At 40.2% G+C, this 24938-nt stretch overlaps 1 protein-coding gene across 1 annotated transcript in view; it reads left to right on the top strand.

The window, feature by feature from the left end:
• Nucleotides 1–24938, top strand: part of plekha6 (pleckstrin homology domain containing, family A member 6) — a gene marked incomplete at its 5' end in the record, with an annotated part of 87352 nt that overhangs the window by 7780 nt on the left and 54634 nt on the right. The window contains 2 exons of the mRNA XM_080000409.1: nucleotides 11341–11445; nucleotides 14857–14929. Of these exons, the coding sequence (XP_079856535.1) occupies nucleotides 11341–11445; nucleotides 14857–14929 (178 nt within the window). The remainder of the gene's footprint in view (nucleotides 1–11340; nucleotides 11446–14856; nucleotides 14930–24938) is intronic.

Raw genomic sequence — 24938 nt, 5'->3', positions numbered from 1 at the left:
AGTTGATGACGTGATGAAGTCCGTTGAGGTTGGTGATACAGATTATGAACAAGTAGAAATGGACAAGATACTCAAGTTTACCTGCAAATGCAGCCAGGGGCAAAAAGAAAATGATAAGAGGCAGCCCCAAACAGGCTCTCAGAGTGAAGCTGGGGTAGGGTTGGGGTTAGCCCATTATAATAACTCCAAGAACTCTTGGAGTTATTAGAAGATTTTTGGCATACGCACATTTATATATTAAATGACACACTGAGGCTGATATACAGAGACTCATATTATTGATAGACTCTACATTTTGTTATGTTGTCGGCACTTTTAAACTCCAAAATAATTCCACTTTTATAAAACATGTATATTCTTACTATTAAATAAAAGCTTTAATCAAAACATAAGATGTTGTGTGTCGATGGCGCTGTGCAGAGATTGCCCCCATTCAGAAAGGTGTCAAGTTGCCATTTAGCAGAGTGTCAAGTGGCCATGTGACAAGTAGCCATGTGGCTCTGTTGGTCCTCCACTCATTTGAATTCTGGGATCTGGCTGAATGAAGCCAAATGTGGAGGAAATCTTTGAAGGTGATTATCTAAGAATCACAGTTTGCCACTCCCTTGTCATTAACAAGTCATAGCTTTAAATATATTTGCTTGATGTTCACAAGTGACACCTTGTTTTGAACCTCTGATTCTTCACTTTCAAATGATGCGGAAAAAAAAGTCAAAAGCCACTGAATGTTCCCAAAGGCGATGGTTGGTCACACACATAAACACACATATGTATATATATATATATATGTATATATATATAGATATATATAGATATATAGATATAGATATATATAGATATATATCTGTTTGTCATTCTCATCTGGTTCCATACTGTGCTTGAATAAAATAAACACAAAGCACAAAGCTCTCAAAAAAATATTCCTCTGTGTTCTCTGTGACGATTGAATGACCTTGGGACAATAAATGACATAAAAAAAAAAAAATAGCAGTGTAACCATTGAGGTGGTAATGTACATAATAGCAGTGTAAGGTTTAGAAGATAAGGTAACTCATATATTTGAGTTACCATATTTCCTCAAATATAAACAGTTACTCAAATAAAAACTGGGCCTCTAATAAATGTCAGGGGTGTGGTCAACACAAACAAATAAAGGCCTAAGCCCTACCTCAGAATAAGACCAGGGTTAGGGGAAAATCCAAGGGTGAACTATTGATGCCTGTTATACAGCATGTGTGCAGTATACTGGTTAAGCATAATGTACATTTGATAAATTCATCAATACTGAATCGTACTATCTTCAACAATTTGGTGAGTTACCTTATCTTCTAAACCTTACACTGCTATTATGTACATTACCACCTCAATGGTTACACCGCTATTTTTTTTTTTTTTAATGTCATTTATTGTCCCAAGGTCATTCAACTCATTGTGTAAGAGGTAAACCTAACTCTGAAAATTGGAGCAGGGTTTTTTTTTTTGTCCTAAGGTGTGCTGTGTGAGTACCTTATAAGTTATTATTACTACTACTACTAATAATAATTATAAAAGTTTATATATAAAGTTATATAAAGTTATTATGTTACTACTTGATGGAAATAGTAATTTGAAGTATATTATTGGGATCTATCGATCCTGTTGCTTTTCAGAGCGACAACTAATGCACATGCACACAGTGTAGTTGACCATCTGTTCATTATGACTATTGATTGTATTAGATCATTTTTATCCATATTGCTGCATCACCCTTTATTGATATCATGTGTTTGTGCTGTTTAACATATTGCTTGCTACTTTCTGTTTTTTTCTCCCAGTCTAAAATTAACACAAGGGTACAGTACTTGTCTTTAATTGCTGCCGTACGCATCTTTTGAGTGACTACGAAGCAGACTGCAGGTATAGTTGGAGCCAATTTAAGAGGCCTCTTCCAGCTGTCTGACAGCTGATTTGCAGCCAGCTTTCAGCCAGTTTCCAGCCAATCACCATGTGTTTTCCAGCCGGTTGCCGGTTCGTCTGTAATTCCACCTTTTTCTCATGTGTCCTGACAGGGCGTGTTTAATTTAGACTGTAAACACGCCCATTTAACAAATTGCAGTGTGTCACCATGAGATGGCGCAAACTTCACAAAAACACAATCACATTCCAGAGAGAGATTTCAGATTTTCACCCCTAAACCTGACTCATTACGCACAGTGTTTTCATTTTTTTAATTCAATTTAATACACCTGCAAAAAAAACATAGATTCATTCACTCTTTCAAACCATTAGTTCTTTAAAATTAGATAGAAGAAACAGTCTTTATTCGTCACGCAACACTACAACACATGCTTGCACACACACACACACACGCTTTGATGGTGGCCTGTGAAATGGATCCTCTGCATTTGACCCATCCTGGCTTGTCCTTCCTCCGGGGGCACAGCCAGGAGCAGTGGGCAGCATACGTGGACGCGCCCGGGGACAAGTGTCCATTGCTGGTCAGACGATGATGGTGCATGTTTTTGAGGGGGGTCCTTACTGACGTGAGGTGGAGGAAACCCCATGTGAGCACGGGGAGAACATGCAAACTCCACACAGAAAGGCTCCTATTTGGGAGATAACCCGCCGGAGCACGGTGCCAACAGCGCCCCAGGTGGGAATCGAACCCAGGACCTTCTTGCGGTGAGGCAGCAGTGCGATGCACTGCGCCACCGTGCCACGCACTGCGCCACCTTGCCAAATAGATTTTTATATATTGACTGTATTAGATGTACAGAACATATGTTCCGTTCCAATTCATGTATATTTTTCATTAAATAAACACAGGAATATCCCGTATATACAAGTTGCTTTACGTTTTGAACCACTGCTCCCCCAGGTGGACAGATATAGCATTGCAACTGCTTTTCCACAAATGCAGCCTGGGGGCAAAATTACGTCATCGAGGGGGATATAATCACAGCCAGGGTCTGAGCGCGAACCTGTCATGGTTCTTGCATGGGTCAGCAATGCCCCAATCACTCGTCTGCCTGGGCCCCGTCATGCTCCAGCTGTCCTCTCCAAGTTGCTCCTACTATAAAGCCTTGGGCCATCTCTTTGTTTGCACTTAATGGCCGTGTCACCCAACAGGTCTGAAAGCCCTCACACCTAACCCACACATATGCAAACGCAGACCCATTGACGAAAATCTCCACACTTGAATCGAGCAATTCACCCCTTTCTCACTAAGAGGTGTAAATCCTCTCAGTAGAGGGGTAATCAAATATTCAGTTGACTATCATTCTGGTCTTCTTAATAATTCTTAATTCTTAATTCTTAATTAATAGTTGGTGATTTATTTAATACTTGGCAACTAATCCATGAAGTAAACCATGGAGTTTTAACTGTATCAACTGTAAAACAATCTTGAATGTTCAGAAGGACCCATTTACTGTTTTGTCTCTTTCACGATTGTACAATTTTTTATTATATCCATGATATCCCTGGTGTTGATTTTATTCAATAGATTTTTATTGATTGATTTTTAACATTTTGTTGTGTTGTTGTTTTTTGGAATTTGGAAAATCAATCTATTAAATGGGGGGGTGGGGTGATGGGGGACTGTTTCTCTGACAGAGAGGCCCAAATGCAGAAATTGGTTGTGATATTTCACAATTATTTTAAGTAAATAAAAAAAACAGTTAAAAAACCCTCGTTTTGAGATCTAAAGGCCAAAGACTAGAACCTATAAATCCACACACTTGGCCACTTTAAAAAGAGGCTAGTAAAACTTTAAAACTAGTCACTTTAATGTATAAAGTATTATATTGCATAGCTGTTTTGTCTAATCTCCTAGTGGTATATTGCAGTGTTTGTCTTACAACACTGTCTATCTTACCATTCGGTATGGCACTGCATTGTTGTAGCCCACGACTATTTAAGATGTCTATCGAGTTGACTCACTGTCATGATTGTCTGAATTTTATTTTGTCTTTCTTTTAGGTAAATACTTTTATATGAACTTATACTACACTACTTCTTTCCATTTTAGATTTTTGAATTTTGTCTTAAAAATTGTTTAAATACTTCTTAAATTCTGTTTTTAAATACTTTGTAGTTTCTTGATGAATTTGCTGTGTTGATGAACAAGGAGAGACCGCTGACGCGGCAGCTTCCTTTCTTAGAACATCCATCAATCAATCAAGACAGGAAAATTCTCTCACCGTCCCTCTGCCCCAGGCAACCACCTATGGTACTCCAAATCTCCAATTACCCGCAAAGAAGAAGGGTTTAGACAACTGTACAGGATGTTACATATAAATGAAAATCAAAAATTTTGTCCAAAGTCAGGCTGGTCGACCCATCGGACCCTCCAATGAACCTGTCCCTGAATATCATCAATGTCCCTCAAAACCCTGCAAAAAAACAAATCACCCGAGGTCCCAATATCCATTTCACCCTGTTACAGAAAACTTCAAAAAAACAATACTAAATCAAAGTAATGTCTTGCTAAAAATATCTACTGTAGAGTACAGACTTTTCATCAATAATACAGGTTACATTGTAATAAACAAACTCCAATATTATAAAAACCTGCATAACACATATGGATGTATTAAACTGTTGCTTTTTAACACCATCAATCTTCAATGCTATTCCACTCGACACTCCTGATCATGATGTCCTCATTCAGGGTCCGCCGTCCATTTTCATCCTCCATTTTTGAATGTCCATGTTTGAGTGTTGAAGTCCATTAGGCTGTTAGGATCTCCGGACACGGCCAACCTCATACTGGTCCTGAAAGAAAAATTCACCCGCCAGTATCTTGCACCCACATCAAATACAGTATAATAATCTCACTTTTGCATTACGCTATAACATTATTCCAATATATGATTAACATTTTCCTTTTCCCCCCTTTGTCCATGCATTTTCTCAGTTAAAAATAGCCTATGAAGGAATCAGATATTTAGAATGGATATTTCTCTACTAGTGTTAGCTCCTAACTACACACCTCTACCCAATTCAGACCTGTATGCTGGCAGATTTTAACAATGCAATTTTTCAGCACACCATTCAATTTTTCTTTTGTTCACAAACACCAAGGCCTTGCAAATGATAAACAGCTCCTAGACGTTGTTTAATTTCCAATTTTTGCTGAATAAATTTTACTGTTCTATCCACAAACTCTTTCCCATTATCTGAAGATATGCGATCTGGAAGTCCCCACCTGCTTATGACCTCACGACACAAGAACTTGGCTTGACAACTGACTGAGCATCTTTACGCTTGGTTGGACATGCTTCAGTCCCCCGTGAAAATCTATCCACATCGACAAATATGTATCTTTTACCTCCTACTGGTCTTATCACGTCAACAAAATCCACGACCAACTCACACATGGGACCTGTCAGAGTTGGAATGTGACCGGGTGGACTCTTCACACCCCTCCGAACATTGTTTTTAAGACCGATTGTACATGTGCCTATGACTTCTCAATTGGCTCAAGCAAGTACAGTGCCCAAAAACCATACTCTTTTGTGATTCTTCTTCTAATCTCCCCCCTTGCAACATGGGCTAACCAATGTGCTTCCTGAATCATCAGACCTAGTAGGTCTGGGGGTGCTCCCATCAGTCCTTCATGATTTCTCCACAGACCAGTAGGCTCTTCTGTGGCCCCCTGGTCCAACCATAATTATTTATTGATGGCTAACGCCGCTTCTTGCATCGAGATTACATCTCTGAGTGTGATTTTATCTTCCAAGTCCACTTCATGGGTGACAAGAAGAACTTTGCCTGCTTTGTTTACTCCTGTAACTGCTTTAGCAGCCTCATCAGCTGCTTTGTTACCTTGAGTAACCCTTGACGTGTCTATTTTGTGTGCTGCACACTTAGCTACAGCTATTTCCTGTGGCTTCATCATTGCATGCAGCAATTTCCTTATCCGAACATGATACTTCTGTGTCCATGGGTTATTGTTTGACCCCAATAAGCTTCTTTTTCTTGACAATACTGTAGCTTCTTCCATCATTTCTCCTATATGCTTCTGCTCAAATCCTTCAGCCACCATTAAAGTCATATGTGGCACACTTTTCTCAATGTCATGCTCTTTATCAAGATAATCGTCAGTGTTTATCTTCATAGCTGCTCCTTTACTTCCTCATTTCACCACCAATAATCCTCTTCTTTCGGCTGCTCCTCTTAGGGGCGCCGCAGTGCATTATCTACCTACAATTCCTTCTGTTCTGCTCATCTGTAAACCTTCTCTTTGGCCTTCTTATCCTCATTCTTCTTATCCACCAACTGTATTTGGCTGAGGTTTCTGAGTCTCCTGGTCCTGTTCCTTCCTCCGCTTTAGCGAACATCCGTCTGACTGCGGGGTCGTATCCTCCAATAGCTAAGTCCGAGTCACTCACACTCTCTTCTCCTATTTCCAGGCTTCTGACTTGTTGCCTGCTTCCCAAACGGTTCCTTCTCTTGGTACTGTTGGAACTCTGATACATCTTTATGATTGTTGTAGCCTTGCCCATCTCTATTATTTGCTCATCCTCATCTTTGAAGAGATAGTTGCCCTCCGTTGTCATCACTGGGAGCTGGGGATAAACATCAGTGAACTTCACCTCCTTCTCATAAGGCGGGGGCTTCTTTACAGATGCTGCATGTGTGAAGGGTGCGGTAATCTTCTCCATCCATTTTTCTGCTTCCTTTTCATTTTTCTTTATTTCTTGTCTACTTTGTTCTCTTTTTTTCCTTTGCAGCTTCGAACCATGTCTGTCCCTCCTTTACAAACAGCTGCAGAATGCCAAGTTCTGTTTGTCTTTTCTCCGTGCGTCTCTTTCCTCTTTTTCCTTTCTTTTGATTTACTTTATATGTGGACACAAGCACCTGCATTGTTTTAATCACATCCGGATTAAGAGTTCCTTCAGCTGGCCATGGTTGTTCAATGTCAGGCCACTGCTTGCTCCATTTTCCTGATATTTTTGCAATATCTCTAATAAGAGGATTATTCTTTCGCACTACATCAATAGGAGTGATTACTTTTGTAATTTTTGTATCAATTCCTTTTATTGTAAATCAAATTGATTTATTTAAAAATTATTTATAAAGCACCGTGTAATCACACTCAACCAAAAACAACTGAATTTACCAACCCCAAAGGAGACCAATAGCTTCCCACTTATGAAAGCAACTTCACTTGTTCATGATCTGATAATCTGATCATACTCATTTATCTTCAATTGTCAAAATGCCCATCAATGTTCACTCTCAAAACAGCCTCAATCAAGATAAACCATACTCAGATAATGAAACCAATATTCACAGCACTGGTATTTAAATCAAATCATTTTTTCCGCATGTGATCAATCAAATCAATAATGCTCCATTAATTAGGCGAATGCCTTGATTAGTCAGTCCGTTGCCAAGTCTCTTTACTAACCAATTGCAAATGCAATATAAGAAAAAGAACTACTGTAATCCTATATGTGAGAACAAGCAATCATGTAGGTTATAACTAGATGTACACACCCATAGGTTAATGCCGGTGTCTATTGAAAAGAGTTTGTGGATAATCCGTACCGGCCTTATTCAAACTGTATTCAGAATTCTTATGCGCTGTCATCCGCAAGCTCCCGGTGTCTGTGAAGAACTGCCAGATGTCTTGTCATCTGCCCCTTGGATGATCCAATTCAGACACATTCCATCTTCTCTGTCTTTCCCCCAGTTCTCACTCAGCAAGGTAAAAGAGAGGAAGAAAGAAAAAACAAAAAGAACAACACAAGAGTTCAGTGTCTTAAGACCACTATAAATTCTTATACATACTATAATACAATTCAATGAGAAATACATTCTCAGCTTTTTTATTTCTCGCGCATTTGAAATAAAGCAATGTTTTACTTTTATTCATACAACGCATTTAAATCTAAAGAGTATATTAGTCAATCTAATATCACCTGTAATTCATTATTTTTATTTGATTTAATTTTAATATTCATTTATTTATTTATTTTCTTCTATCATACTTCTTCTCCAGCCCTCTTGCAGTGGGAGTTGACCAAGTTCCATTCTGTATGAAGCACCACCCCTTGCTCCACCTCTTAAATTTAGTCACACCTTCCAGTTTGCACTGGTCGTCAGCGAGCGAACATCCTGTTTTAGCTCCCCATCTGAACAGCCCAGCCTAATGCAGCCACGCACAGTCTAAGCTGATTCCCTTCACTCAGCAGCCGAAACACAAAACCTCTTCTCTTGCATTAAAAAAACAGCTTTTCCTTTTATTTCGCCAAGACTATCTGCTCCTTTAACCAACAGAACTCACAGCAAGCACTGCCACACACTACCAGCACGAAGAGAAAAAACTCACACAACAACCAAACAATCCACAAATCCTACCCATAATTCAGAGCAGGAGATTTTCTTTTCTTTCTGAATGTGTACATGCATGTGTAGGCAGACTGTTTCTGGTGATTCTAGTCCTTCTCTCAAGAAGGCTCATTTTGTTATCAAATATATAAAGTCCTGTGAAGGTTCATATCCTTTATCAACTGTATAAAATGTCCTTGAAAGAAAAAGGCTCATATATATTTATAAAACGCCCTTTGAAGAAAAATGCTCATATATATTTATCAAACGTCCTTTAAGAAAAGCTCATAATCTTTATTATCAGCTTTACAAAGTCCATTAACAGGGTCATATATATTTATCACTAAAGGGGCAAGAAATATTTATTTTAGGTATTATTTAACTGCTCACCACATATGTATACCTATTTAATAACCCATGTATTCTATATATCATTTATACATATACACGAACAATACATAAATCTCTTCACATCTCTTTAACCGGCACACTCTCACACACACACAGGCACACTTACACACCAAAAGGATCAGATGTGCTGTCTAGCAGCACATCAGATTCTCCAAAAACTTCAACAGCGCTTGACTTGATACTTGAACGTCGACTCATGTATACTTTTCTAATTTCATCAAGATTTTCACTTTGGGCAGACTTAAATATTCACTTTGGCCAAACTTTTAACAAATTATCCTTTTAGTCAGATTCTTTCAGCATGCACTCATTCTCTTAGGCTGGTTTAGCCCTGCTTTCCCCCGTTTTTTCTCAAACTTTATTTTTCATCTTTTAAGCCTTTAACTTGTAACTCTTTTTGCTTCACTTTTCATCTTTTTCATCTTACTTTAGGCTTTTAACTTTGATCTATTTTTCACTTTTCATCCTTTTTCATCTTACTTTAGGCTTTAACTTTTATCTCTCACTTTTCATCCTTTTTCATCTTGCTTTAGACTTAACTTTTATCTCTTTTTCACGTTTCATCCTTTTTTATCTTACTTTAGACTTTTAACTTTTATCTCTTTCACTTTTCATCCTTTTTCATCGTACTTTAGACTTTTAACTTTTATCTCTCTCACTTTTCATCCTTTTTCATCTTGCTTTAGTCTTAACTTTTATCTATTTTTCACTTTTCATTTTTTTCATCTTCATTCATATAATTTTATTTTGAGTCAATTCCCCTGGCCAGGGTTATTTCCTCTTTGTTTTTCCTACCTAGATTTGACTATATTATATTTTCATTCGGCCAACTTTCACACAGCATTTAATGTACACATGTCTTACTTTTTAAGGAGATATGGGCCCTGTCTCCATTAATCATGCATGGTTATTTAAATAACTTTTGGCTACTAGTTCTGCCAGTCTACAATTATTTTTTACTTCTACTTTCTCCACATCTTTAAAGCCTTTATCTTTTACTTTTAACTTCATCTTTTATTTCTCATCTCTATTCTCTATTTCAACTTTATTCTCTTTGTCTTCATTTATTATTCTCTTATACCCTTTATTTACATCTTTTACAACTTAATAAACCCCAATTTAGACGGAAACTCACTTCACACATCAACACATCATCTCCATCTCCGCACAATCTGCTCTTGTCAGTGCAGCCTCAAACACTACCGCTTCAAGAACCACACACAGCTCAATTTGTGAGAAAACACTCACCCTGAGAGTGGTTATTCGCTGGAGAAGGCAGCATCGGTAGATGAGGCCCAGCAGATCCTAGTTCGTGACGCCACTTTTTAGTTTCTTGATGAATTTCATGTGTTGATGAAGAAGGAGAGACCGCTGATGCTGACTTGAGTAAAATAATAGATTTATTACAAAAGAACAGCATCAGACTAGACTTTCCATGGACACCTAGGAGAGAACTGAGCCGGATGGATTCTCTGTCGAATGTCACTTGAGCATGTTCTTTTATGCCTGCCCACAGACAACATTTACCATTTGGTTCCCCTACATAGGTCACAGGTCATATTTCACTTCCCTTATCACCAGGACCCCTGGTGATGTGCTCTCTCTCTCTCAGGACCCCTGGCACCGTCTCTAAGTAATTATCTTATACGATGGGGCTGTCTTGGGATGCCACACATTCCAAGACATCTCAACTGTTTTATTTGAATCACTACTATGCACTTTTTTCACATATTATGCAAAGTTGAGTCAGCTCTGAGACTCAGAATCTCATTACTGGTCATGATGCTCGCATTATTATCAAGTATTTGACAATAAACTTGAAACTATAATTACATAGACCTGGTTTGATCGCTCTCATTCAAGAGATTCAAGATTCAAGAGGTTTATTTGTCACATACAGTACATATCCATACGTTCATACATATATGCAGTGAAATGTCTTTGCAACACTCCCAGAGATTATGCACAGTAGTTACTAAGCCGAATCATAGCTAACCTTATTCCTACCTAGTTAACTAACTTAAACTAACTGATTCCTTAAATGTAATGCAGTTAGTGAATAGAATAACATAAATAAAATTAAATTAAAATTAAATTACATTGCAAATCTATTAAACTTTGTTCTTTTAAAAATTTAAATAAATATAGCAGCTGCCATTTTGAAATAAAAAAAGCTGTGCAACATGTAGATTAAAATAAAGCATTAACACCTGTTCTCATTCATATAACAAAAATACAATTGAACTTTAAAAGATGACCTCTGGTCAGGGTTCAAAGGACAATATCTCAGTTAATGGGTTTGAATTAGGGGTGAAAAAATGAAATCTCTCTCGGAATGTGACCATGGTAACACACTGCAATTGAGTCAGTGGGCGTGTTGAAATCAAACACGCCCTGTCAGGACACGTGAGAAGGAGGGGGTATTCCAGCCGATTGGCAACTGGCTGGGAACCGCCTGGTGGTTTGCTGGAAGCCAGCTGGGAAATGGTTGTAATTCGGCTGTCAACCGACTGGAAGAGCGCTCTTCCAGTGGCTCCTACTGTACACATAAGTCATCAGACTTTTAATGAATTTCCTTTTTTCCAACCTTCGCTTGACGCCACGCCCAAGAATTCCCGTGCTCTGAGGAAAGCGGCCATGTTTGGGAAGCGCTCCAACTCTATGCGGAGGAACCCCAAGGCCATGGTAGCCAAACAGGGCTGGCTGTACAAGCAGGTAAGGCCACGTTTGTTTCTGTTTACAAGCAAATGTAACACCAAAGAAAAAATCCCCTCTGCAAATTATATGAGCATGACTATGTGCAATCTTTACAGTTCTGTACTGAAAACACATCATTTGTTTTACCCGCTTTTCCTGGTCAGACCCATTTAGCTTCAGTCTGTCACATATTGACACCTATGGGACAAAGCACAAAATGTCTAATAGTGGACAAAATGTGATATTGGACTGTCTTAACAGACATAATAAGACAAACAAGATCAGGCAGCATTAGCAGTATTACCGATAAAATACAATATATGGGAATTCAAGCTCTCAAAACAGGCAGTCGACACAGGAGTTTTTGTTAAGTAAAAATGTCCCTCACCCCCAGACCTGTCATTCTCCACTCAATCCCTAGCCCATGCCTCTTATATCCCTGAACTTTTCATTTTAGTTCACACAAGAATGGACAAATATTCAGCTACCAAACAACCACAACTCCAAGACCCATCTGCTAAGCCTTGTGAGGGAGGAGCAGTCACGTTTGGCAATGTTTGCATAGTTACTATTGCTTCCTTTAGTGGTAGCTAATTGTTTGCTAATTGTCAAGTGTTACTGATTGGCCCTTTAAAGACCAAGTGAAAATAAAATTATTTTTAAAATTATTATTATACATCTGCTTTGTATATGGTGTCTGCTCAGCAGTTATTTTGATCAAAATCTGCATTCCATTGGGATTTTTGTACCGACTGACACTTTTGGTACTTGGCACTTTGGTATGTCCTTGTTGGTCAAATATATTGTCAATTACAATAGATTACCGTTACCATATATTACCATTCCGATTGTATTTCCACATGGGCAGGAATTAATAGCCATTATATTACCTTACTTCAACAGCAAGGCTTCTAGAAGCTAATTCAGGTCTTCCGTAAGAGGAGATATAGCTGCAGGTAGCAATACACGGGGTCCAGCTTATTTGTTTTAGGTACGTATTACAGTATTTGTTTTATGTGAAATGCGTGACAATTTACAAAACGGTTTAACATTAAACATAATGGAGTTAGGTCCATAGTTCTTTATTTTAAATATTGTGACCTACCTTCAGACTGACCTGAACATATAAACATAATGTAGTTACGTCCATGTAATTTCATGAATCCAACTTTCATAGCATTACGTATGACGCATTTCCATTTCAACCAGACGTCAACCATTGATTTGAAATTTAATTTTGACATCAGTGAGAGATCAGTGGTCAGTTCTGATTGAGATCAGTGGAATGAGATCAGTGGTCAGTTCTGAATAATTGTTTTAAATAGCTGAGTTATAGTCTTAATATTGTTTGTAAGATCCAAAGTAGAGTAATTCGGAAATCTGGACAATAAATGACAAAACAAGTCAAATAATTGTTTATCAAACAGTTGTCCAAAACAGCTGGACAAATTAATTAAACAAATATCACAGTATTTATAAAGATCACATGTAAGCTACAGAACTACTCAGTAAGTCATACTCATTCAGACCTATTTGGATCCTTTTTTTTTTTTTTTTAACTCTATTAATTCTTAAATCGTCAAGAACTTCTGCAATAACTCTGTCCTGTGGCTGACCTGTAGGATGACAAGAGCACAGTTTTTGATTATTGAAAACCACCACCAACCCCCCTCTTTGGAGAACAATTAATCATGTTTCGGTCTATAAACAACTGATCACTACTCCAAGAGGGGGAGAATCACCATGGGTGAGACAAATAAACATAGAACCAAACAACATTTACACAAAAACATAAACATAGGACAACATCTGTTGAAAAACAGTTAATTAGGTCCAGGAAAACTGGAATTACAACTGGTCACGTGGCCTCTTCCTGTCATAGTTATGGCAGTAAATGAGGGAGGAAAGGAGAGGAATGCAATCAGGAGGGTGTTGGGGTACACTCACGACAGATCTGGTGGTGTGTTTGTGTGTAATGGGACCGTGTGTGTGTGTGTGTGTGTGTGTGTGTGTGTGTGTGTGGGTGTGTGTGTGTGTGAGTAAGGTGTCCACCGAGTGTAAATGACTTATCCCAATTGGTCCTGGTGTGGAAGGTCGGTATTATGTCGTGGCGCCTCCAAGCAGCGGAAGGGCCCCAAAAGCCCCCAAGCTCCGCAGACGGTAGACACCCTACGGCTGCAGGAAAGCCCCGAGCACCCTGCCCTGCGCCCACAGAAGACCGACGGGCCCCGAGAGAAGCCAGAAGGCCGTGGAGCAACGCCCACGCCAGCCCCGAGGAGCATTACCCACTCCCAGGGAGCACGGGGAGACCCCGCACCCCAGGGGCGCACACATACAACCAACCCCCAGGTGCAGGCACAAGACGTAGCCGCAAGCACACAACTCGGGACGAGGGTGCCAGGCACGGACCACAGGCCCTGATCCCGGCCCCACGGCGACAGACCAACACTCCACCCGATCCGCCTGCCCGCAGGCGAGCCAGCGGGACTCCCAGAGAAAAATTTATATCAGACACTGTGACATTGTCAATTGCCCTGTCATCACAACGAGGTCAAGTGTGCTACCATGTGTAGTCTGAGCAACATAGGTTGATGAATTAATTGTATGGCTCTAGGATCAGCCCTGTTGTTATGTGGATGTTATTATTCTATCATATGTGATGATAAGCGATGCAAATTCAGAGAATTCTGCCAAAGAAGTTATGAAAAGTTACCAAAGGCATCCCTGGTCCTTTGGCTGGTCCCTTCCTATCTTTGGCCTACACGTTGAATGGACCGCGTTCATCAATGGGGGAGAGAAACAATAGTGACTATCCCGGCTTTATCCGATTAAAAAAGACAAACTGATATTTACTGCCTTCTACTGGGGCCATAGTGTTACCAATGGGCAGTACACCAGGAAACGTATCTGACGGTGCAGTGTGTCTGACATTTTGTCGCCGAACAGATGGAACGTCAAGATCCCATTTTCATATACATTTCCAAGAAAAGGTTTTATTCCTTTTTGACAAGTAATCACAATAACTTACATTTAATTTTCATTCAAATCAATTGAAAGTGATAAGGTGACAGTTTTTCTTATAATTTAAAAGAGGAATAAGTGAGCTAGTTATAGAGCTAGTTGCAGACCTAAGAAATTTAGAAGTGGCAATTTTCCAATGCCACAATAAGCCTATAAATTGACACAATATGCGGTATGAAAAAATATATATATTATGATATCTAGGAAGAAAGATATCATTTATAAATTATACAGACCGACCATCTCGCTAAAGAATGAAGAATGGACTTATCCGCCTTGGGGTCCTGAAGATGTTTCATTTCCCCCAGCAGACCTCAATTACTCAGACAAATGATGCAGAGCCTGCTTTTGACAATTAAGATGATAAAGGTGAGTAATCTTTCTATGGTGTATGTGTGTCCTTCTCAGGCCAGCAGCGGTGTCAAGCAGTGGAACAAAAGATGGTTCGTCCTCACCGACAGATGCCTCTTTTACTACAAAGGTCTGCTCACATTTACTTTCCTTCTTGATAAAATATCTTCTTATGAAGCCTATGGTCATCCTTACATTTATTTTGTGACCAAAATGTGTTTTTAACTAAAGTTTTGACCATCATTTACTTGAAGAAAGGGGTTACGTATTTTATTGATTCAATTAGTTATTTTAATAAATGGGCTTTACACACATGGTGTAGGCGATGCCTGGTTACTAAACCATACCGTACCAATAGAGATCAACAGGGATTTTATTTTTCATATTCTGAATCGAGGATTTTGATTATTAGCCATAATGTCGTAACCATCCAAGGAAGAATCACCACGAGCTATGAGATTGTGAAACAATGGTATATGCTCCTGCAGAAGCCACAAGTCTGTATATCAACCTTGTTTTAAGAAAACATGTTTTATTTGCGATGTCATGGAGAAGTACTACACCACCCACAATCCTGAAGTGTAACAGCGACGTCTCTAATTGATGGAGCTCGCTGTAATCATGGAAACGTTACTGCACCCACGTGACTTTTGACGTTGTTTTATGACAGTTTTATGTCACTGTCGGCTAGTGAGTTACTGCTGCCACATAACTCTACAATTATGATCTACGATTGTTTACATTACTATTATTAACAATACATTCACTATAATGGTGTATGTATAACGGTTAAATCCAAGAAGAAGAGCGCTAAACAATCGTTAGGCTGGAAGTCATTGGAAAGGTATCATTCACAATGGTTTATGGGATGAATAGTTCCTTCACTCTTAAAATAATTATGTGCACAGTCTTGTACCTTTGCCTTTTTTTTTTAATTTTCCAATTTTTTTTTTTACCCCAAATCAAATGTTTTATGGTCACGATTCATCTGGAGTTGGTTGGCTTGGTTCCAGGTTAAAACTCTTTATATTAATTTTTTTTTAAGGATTTTCTGAAATGTCAACGAATTAACAGGAAATTCCCTTATGCTGTTCTAAAAGTCAGTGGTCACTGTCGAGCTCTATACATGTGAATGAGTCATAGCTACACATTTCATTGAGATTTTCACATGTTACATTTGACAGAATGTCAGCTGACAATTGTATTAAGAAATGTGAGAGTTGCACAGAAATTCTGGATTAGTATGGGCACAGCTTATAAGGAGGGTGGATAAGGTTGCAGAAGAATAAGAAACATTACCACAGACCGCTACGTTTGCTTATTGGTCCACCCAGATATTGAAGTACTAACTGGCCAATAGGCGTTCAGGACATAATCTGGATCATGGTTCCACTTTACTTTTGCGACTTACTGTCAATTTGTATCTGTAAAAATTATGAAGAAATATGTTGCTAGAACTTAAGATGGGTGGGTAACTACACTAATCGTCTATTCTTTTCTTAACCTTGAGTGCACCTCCCCCATTTCTGTCCCGGAAAGGCCTTTAAGCTCTTGGTTTGTAAATGCAGTGTCATTTGTTCAAACTTATCTGATACAAACACCTGAACATTGTTACCTCAATGCTCTAAAAGCATCTCTAACAAACAGAGGTGTGTCCAGACTTTCTTGACTCAGGTGGCCCAAGCGGGGCACTGACACAGGTGGCATGAAGTACGAACACACACACACACACACACACACACACACACACACACATCGTAATAGCATTAATTTACCATTTTTGTCTCCACTACCCATATCTACTTTAATTACTAACATTACAGTGTCTTACATTGCTGGAGGCTACTGCTGTACATCCCTACCAGTGTTAAACTGGCTCTCATCCTCTGACTGAAACTGCTGGCTGCTCTGCCCTGCTCTCCTGTATTGAATTTCTTTCTCTTGAAGAAATCCTGAAGGTTTTGTTTTTGTTTTGTTCAATATTGTAAGACAGGTACTCCTCAGTTAATGACCGAGTTCCATTCCTACAACCAGGTCGTTAAGTGAATTGGTCGATAAGCAAGGACCCATGTTATTTCACGATAAGGGGGTGTGGCGATTGTGAACGCTAGTGTAATAAATACTGACAGGCTGTGGGCACGAGACTGAGAATGGTGATGCGTGATGAGATGCTTGAGGCTGAGACGCAGAGCACACGCCACGGTATTGCATTTTATATATTGCACAAAACATTTAATTATGTGTGAATGAATGAATGCGACATGCAAAACTTACTCAGTTCTACAAAGTTCAAGACAGATTTACAGTACAAAGCTAGCGTTAGCATCGTTGACAATAACCAAACAATGACGACAGGTTTCCTAGCAAGCTGAGATGATGATAGACCTGCACCCTGTTATCATGATTAAAATATATTATCACAGTATTTTTTTGCAGTGAAATAAGCAATCAGATGAAATTTTCAGATCTTTGTTTGTGTGACTCTAGATGATAGTAAATGAGTATTTGTCAGTTTTGCAGAGGAAGATTTCATGTGTCCTCCACTGTTGTTCAGGCACGCATGTACGCACACACACACACACACACACACACACACACACACACACACACACACACACACACACACACACGCACACACACAGACAGCACTTCAAGAGTTGGGTTATTAGACCTCTGTGCTTGAGAAGTTATGGCATGACCACGCAGTGATGCAACAGAACAGTGCTGGTTGCATGCGTGTGTGTGTGTGTGTGTGTGTGTGTGTGCGTGTGCGTGCGCGCGCAAGTGCAGCCTTTGGCACTGGATGTAATCCAAGCACATGCCATGAGTTTATAGTTCTTGACAATAATTTATTCTGAGACAATGAGGGTATTGCACTTTCTTCTTTTATATGAACCCCCTTACAGTCCTCTCTGGTCTGTGTCTCCTGAACCCTTCCCCTGCTGTGAATAGCAGGGAACCCTAGCTCAAATTGTTGGTTCAGTGAACTGCTGACCATTTGGTTATTTACATTACAAGATTTACATAACCTGAACTCTGTATCCCTAAGAGTGAGATTGGGCTGAAATAAATGTCTCAATTGATGTAATGCTGCACTGTAATGCTTTCTTTCATGTGATCCGGAAAAGAACGATACCACTCCCCACTGTGAGATGTATCATGACAAAGTTATGATGAAAATGCTTAAACTGTCCTTCCATTTTCTGAGCTTGGACAACCCCTCGTGGCCACCGTTGGTGTTACCACACACCCGGATTGCTATTGTGTATAACTTTTATCTCCCTTATCCCAACATTTATTGTTTTGGTCTACGATTATACTTATTTGGTGTACGATTTTCCTTCTTGCATTCCAAAGATTCATTTACGTATTTGTTTATCTTCTTGTATTTCAAATCTTATCTTCATGTGGGAAATGGCTGACTCGCAGAAGTAAGGAGAGCCGAATAATGCTGTCAAGGAGATAGCACATTTCGTCATGTGTGGGTAATTTTCCTCTGTGAGTAAGTTCCAAAACAGTCCATGAGCCCTGGACTTGAGCTGAATGTCAGCCTGTAGTGTCAACATCTCATCCTCCACTGCAGAGCAGTTCAGGTGAAACAGTGTTGCAATTTTTAATGCGAGTGAATCAACCTCAATATCTTCCCTAAATGGGTAGCACATAAATGTAGCGATTGGCTTGAGTAAAGCAAAGTCTTGAAACCGTTTGTCAAAGTCTGACAGACAGTTTTCAATCTGCTCTGTGTAGCGTGCGCTGTCAAGTTGCGCACACGCCTTCCCTTGGGTCTCCAGCTCTGATGCGAGGTTTTGAAAGTTCCCCAAATCATGTTGACCACGATTTTGTCTTTTCCTTGCAGCTCTATATTAAGCTCATTCAACATGTTGGTCAGATCGGTTAAAAAAAAAAAAATGTTTTTTTGAATGGCACGCGATCTACCCGCACCAACTTTGCGATCTACCGGTCGAACACGATAGACCTTTTGGGCACCCCTGATCTAGATGGAGCATAAGATCAGGTAGCCCACTCACCCAATCCACACGCATGCACCCACTGTCATAAAGGTGAAAGGTTGACAGCAGGAGTGTCATATGGGGGTGGTGGTGTTTAAATAGCCACACCTGTCTTGGGTCTAGGTTGCTCATCAGATCAATCAACAAGCAACAAGTAAATCACCCATCCCGCGCACACACACACACAGGGAGAGCCTCTGTCAATGACATGTTGTCCACCCGCTCCCGGCTTGTGTCTGGCCACTCATAGACGAATAATGTCATACACACAACTCCAGTTCAGTCATTTATTATCTTTTACAGAAAAAGACTCATTATTTATTCTACAGATTTTTTTTCTTAAGATTTGTTAAAATTTCATTTTTTGCTTTTTGTTTTCTGAATGCCCTCTTTTTTCCTTCCTTTATTAATTTTTGATTTTTTTTTTCATCCTGCCCCTGGGATGTATTTCTATTCCAAACACATTTTATTTTTTTCCTTCAACAGCCATCACTTTGCTACCACAATCCTAAAAGAAGAGCATCACCACAGTAGTTAAACTAGCTTTCATACCTGCGGAACATAATTCACTGGGTAGAAAATGTTGTCTAAATACTGAAGCTTTCTGCTATGTCTTTGTTGCTGCAGCAATTCTATGAGGCTCAGGGTGGTTCATCGATGACAAGTTAAGTGGCAGCCGATGGACAACAAAATGGCCAAAAGTGATTTCCCATTTTCAACCTCATGCACCTCACTTGGTAATGGATGAAGTTGTACGTGTAAGTGTAAACCTAAGCTCAGAACCCTTCTCATGGTCTCTTGTCGTCAAAAACAAAAACACGAATCAATGCCCCAAAATATCTTCAACCAAATGTCGGAGATACAGCTTGATGGGTGCCAAAACTACAACCTGATATGATCCCACGGTGCTATCACCAGTTAATTGTGCTGAAGAAAAATGAGCTTGTATTGGTAGAAGAGACGAAGAATTGAAAGCCATTTAGTTAGTAAGCTTTAGCTCCAACCCCTGCCCAGTGTACACCAAAAGCACTTTAGGCACGATTATTTATTTATTTATATATTTTTTACCTGTGCTGTCAGCATGCTGGGCATACAACACAGAGTATTTGTATGGCATTGCATTTTGGACAGAGTTAGGCCGCACTACTCTGCAAAAAAAGGTCTTTACATTTTTGATGCTGTCTTTTGAGAGTCTTTACATGTATCTCTGTTGAGCTAAAGTTTGCTGGACTGAATTGGATTTTCTTAAACACTGGTTTAAGAAAATCCTTTAGCAGGGGTTGGAGGTGCCAGTCTGGTGTTTTTATTGTGGGTCATCCTGGCTGGGACTTGGTTAGTCACTAGGTCAGGCATGCCCAAAGTCCGGCCCCCGGGCCAAATCCGGCCCGTGTCTAAATTTCCACCGGCCCGAAGCGTCTGTCATAAAATCAATAATATGTGGCCCGCCAGCACGTACAAAAAGCAATTTTATATTTCACCAGAGGATGGCAGTAGACTTGTGGCCGCACTCTCGCCACATGACCCCTGTGTGAATTTTTACCACTGTGGTATATTTTTAGCCCATTTATAAAATGGCAACTGGAACTAAATAAAGTAAGTTGACAACGAGGGCCGCTGTTTCCAGGACAAGTGGAAATCTGAGTATTTTTTCACTGACATGCGAACCAACTGCGTGTGCTTAATTTGTCAAGAAACTGTGGCTGTTTCAAGGAATTCAATATTAAGCGGCAGTATCAGACGAAACATGCTAACTACGATAAGCTAACGGCAAACGAACACTCCGAAAAACTGAAGCAACTTGAAGCTGTTTTAATGGCACAGCAGTGCATTTTCCAAAGAGCCCGTGACTCAAATGAAAATTCTACAAAGGCGAGCTACGAGGTGGCAATGCTGATTGCCAAGCACTGCAAACCTTTTACTGAGGGTGAATTTATTAAAGACTGCGTGTTAAAAATGGTGGAGAAAATGTGTCCTGGAAAATAAACAAGAGTTTGCCTGGCTCGTAGCACTGTAGGACAGAGGATTGAAGAAATTTCGTCTGATCTCAAGAGACAGAGGAAAGGAGTGGAGTTGGACTTTTTTTCGTTAGCCTGCGACGAAAGCACAAATACATCTGACACTCAGTTACTAATTATTTTGAGAGGAGTGGACAATGAAATGAACGTGAGTAGTATTATTCACCAACAAGTTCTATGTGCCAAACATCTGAAATATGATCACGTTATGAAACCGGTGATGAAGGCTATTAATTATATTCGCTCCAGAGCCCTGTTTCACCACCAGTTTCAACAGTTTCTGATCGACATCCACGCTGAATAAGGAGATGTTGTGTATCATAATGACATAAGATGGCTCAGTCTGGGGTCTGCACTGCAGCGACTCTACTCTCTCAGAAAGGAAATCGGGCAATTCTTGGCACAAAAGAGACAACCGATCCCAGAACTCTCCGATCCTGTTTGGCTGGCTGATTTTGGATTTCTAGTTGACATAACACGACATCTGAACGCGCTGAACACGAGCCTTCAGGGGAAAAATGCAGTGGTAAGCCAGTTGTATTAAAACATCAAAGCTTTTGGGACAAAGCTGTTACTTTTCCAAAGGCTCCTGTCACAAACGCAGCCCAATACCACACATTTCCCATCCGTGCAGGAAATGATGACCAGTTTTCCAGCAAATAATATCACCGCCCAAATGAGGAGGTATGCAGCAAACATCTCATCTCTGGCTGAGGGGTTTCAACAGCGTTTCAGGGATTTTGCAGCTATTGAAAAGGAGATCACACTTTTTTCCTCTCCTTTTTCCGTGGATCCTAATGACGCTCCAGCCCACCTGCAGCTGGAGCTTATTGAGCTGCAGTGTGACATGGAGTGTCACAGTCAGCACCAGCAACTCCCTCTTGTAAACTTTTACCGCCGGCTGGACAAAGACGGGTTCCAAGAGATTCGAACATTAGCTAAGAAAATGCTGAGCTTGTTTGGCTCGACATACTTGTGTGAGAAGACGTTCTGGGTTATGAAAATTAACAAGAACCGCGCGAGGACAAGACTAAGTGACTCTCACCTGCGTGACATCTTACGCATCAAAACCACTGTTTTTGAGCCAGACCTGCCCTGTTTACTGCAGTCGAGATCTCAGTATCACCCTTCACATTAATGTAGGTCAATTATTTTTTTTATTCTTCTAAGGAGAATAAATACTAAAGTCTCAGTGAATTAATTTTTTGTGATGATCAAAACCACAGTTTTGTCAAATTTCAGTAATTTAATTTGACTATATTATCCTTTGTCAAAATGCATTTTGATGTGATTTGTTAAGACAAAATCAATAAATACATGTTTCTAAAAAAATTTCGGAGTCAGATTTCATAAAATAGTTCATTTGCATTTAATTTATTATCATTTTAACCTTTATCTATCCTGATAAGGCAATTGACAACAGATTCTCATTTTCAATGTCAACCTCGCTGCAGACAGCAGAGTAAAACTAAGAAAAATAAAATCAAATACAAATAAACACGTATACAACAAACTGTACAAAGTGATATAGTTACATATTTACATGTTAATTTACAATGGTAATGGTTCAAAGAATGTCAGAATGAACGGCAGCTGTAGTATCTTGGTATTTTGCAGTCAGGTAACAGAGACCAACTCCTGGTTTGTTCACCTTTTATTAACAGTCTTCAGCAACATGTGAAGCGGCCATAACATGCCAGGCTGGCTATCAGTAAAACATATCAGAGACGGCAGAGGAGCATTTACTTAACATAGAGTCCCTCTACTGGTGAAGTCATATAACTGCACTCTATCACATCCCTCCCTTCTTAGCTCTTGCTTTTCTGTCCTTTAGTTAACCAACAAAAATAATAATACACCACAGCATTTTCTTTCCCGTCTAGCCAGTAACAAATAAACTTATATATATATATTTTAGCTTGCTGTACCCTGCTTCTTTTATATAACTTTATGTAACCATCACAATGTCAGAACACATTTTATTTCTTCCGAACACTTTATCTACTTTTCTTTCTTTTTATTTATTTATTCAAACACTCATCTCCCCCCTTAAGGAGACTAGGGCACATTCTTGCCCCTAAAGGCATCCACTTTATGTGGAGTAGTCTTTCAAATGGTTTGGAGGACGTTTGTCCCTCCTTGATCTGCTCAACCCGTCGGCTGATGTACCCCCTGGTGCAGTATCCTCCTGGGTCACCACCGGCACAGCACTGTCCTCTCTTTGGTGAGAACTTGCGCCCTCCAGTGCTCCAGCAGCTGGTGGACTGGGTTCTGTTATGTTGTCCTCTGTAGTACTGGACACTGGTGTAGGAAGCTCCCCTTCCTGCCTGCTGAACAGCTGATCGACATGTCGACCACTTTTCCATCCCCCAGCAACACAGTATAGGAAACTGGTCCTGTTAACTCCTGCACTAGTCCAGGTATCCATTTAGGTCCATATCCAAAGTTCTTAGTGTAGACAGAGTGACCTTTCTCAAAGTTGCGATGTTTGACATGCCTGTCATGGTAGTTTTTCTGACTTGTTTGTTTTGACTCGACTTTTTGTTATATATCTGGGTGCCTCAAGTCAAGTGTACACCTCAGCTTCCTTCCCATCATCATCTCAGCTGGTGACAATCCAGTAGTCGACTGTGGAGTGATGCGATAGCTAAACAAAGCCCTATCCACCATTGTCTCTATTGTCCCAGCTGTGCGCTTCTTCATCAGCTCCTTGAATGTTTGCACCGCCCTCTCTGCTAGACCATAAGATGAGGGGTGGTATGGTGCTGATGTGACATGTGTGATTCCGTTCCTGGACATAAACTCTTTCATGTGTTCTCTGACAAAACACTGAGCATTGTCTGACACGATCATTTCTGGAATGCCATGTGTGCTTAAACTATTCCTCAAACAATTTACAGTCACTGCAGAGGTGGATGAAGTCACTGGATAAACATCCAACCACTTGGAAGGCGCATCCACAATTACTAAGAACATTCTACCCATGAAGGGACCTGCATAGTCTATGTGGAGTCTTCTCCAGGGCTTTTCAGGCCACTCCCATGGATGTAGTGGTGCACTCGAAGGTGCTTTCCTATGTTCTTGACATGTAGCGCATGATTTTACTTTAGTCTCTATATCAGCATCCATGTGAGGCCACCACATGTAACTTCTTGCCAAACCCTTCATATGGCTCATTCCTGGGTGTGACTGGTGTAATTCTTCCAGCATATGAGCTCGTCCTCTTTCTGGTATGTCTACCCGGGCTCCCCATAACACACAGCCATCTTGTACACTCAACTCACATTGTCTCTGCCGATAAGGATTAAAGTCAGTGTCATGGTTATCTGGCCAACCTCTCAGGATATACTCTCGTACCCTGGAGAGTATTGGATCTGTTGTTGTCCATTGTCGTAGCTCGGTTGATGTCATCGGCGGACCATGGTCCTGATCCATCATCAGCATTTGCTCCTCTGGTACTGACACAGGACACTCCGGTAGTGGGAGGCGGCTAAGAGCATCTGCGTTGCCATTGTCTTTACCTGCTCTGTAAGCAATGCTGTACTCGTACGTTCTCAACAGCACAGCCCATCTCATGATTCTCTGTGACGCCATCTGTGGTACCGCTTTAATCTCATGAAGTAGACTTATCAAAGGCTTGTGATCAGTGCAAATCACAAACTTTCTCCCATAAAGATACTTATGGAAGCGCTTTACGCTGAAGACAATGGCTAGACCCTCTTTATCTAATAGGAATAGTTATTTTCTGAAGCGTTGAGCGTTCTTGACATAAACCCGATGGGTTTCTCCTCTCCATCTGGCATGCGGTGTGCTAAGACAGCTCCAACTCCATAAGGCGAAGCATCGCACGCCAGTAATAGTTCTTTGTTTTCATCATAGTAAACTAACACATTGCTTGACTGTAACAACTCCTTGGACTTAGCGAAAGCTTTCTCCTGTGGCCCCCAAGTCCATGGCTCCTCTTTTCTCAAAAGCTTGTGTAGTGGTGCCAGGAAGGTTGATAGGTTTGGAAGGAACTTGTTGTAGAAGTTTAACAGTCCCAAGTAAGCTTTAAGCTCAGTCACTGACGTAGGTGCTGGCGCTTCCTGCACTGCTTTCACCTTTGCTGGCACTG

This window comes from Zeus faber (genome assembly GCF_960531495.2).
Source record: "Zeus faber genome assembly, chromosome: 5".
Lineage (NCBI taxonomy): Eukaryota > Metazoa > Chordata > Actinopteri > Zeiformes > Zeidae > Zeus > Zeus faber.
This window is presented reverse-complemented; position numbering and strand designations above follow the sequence as displayed.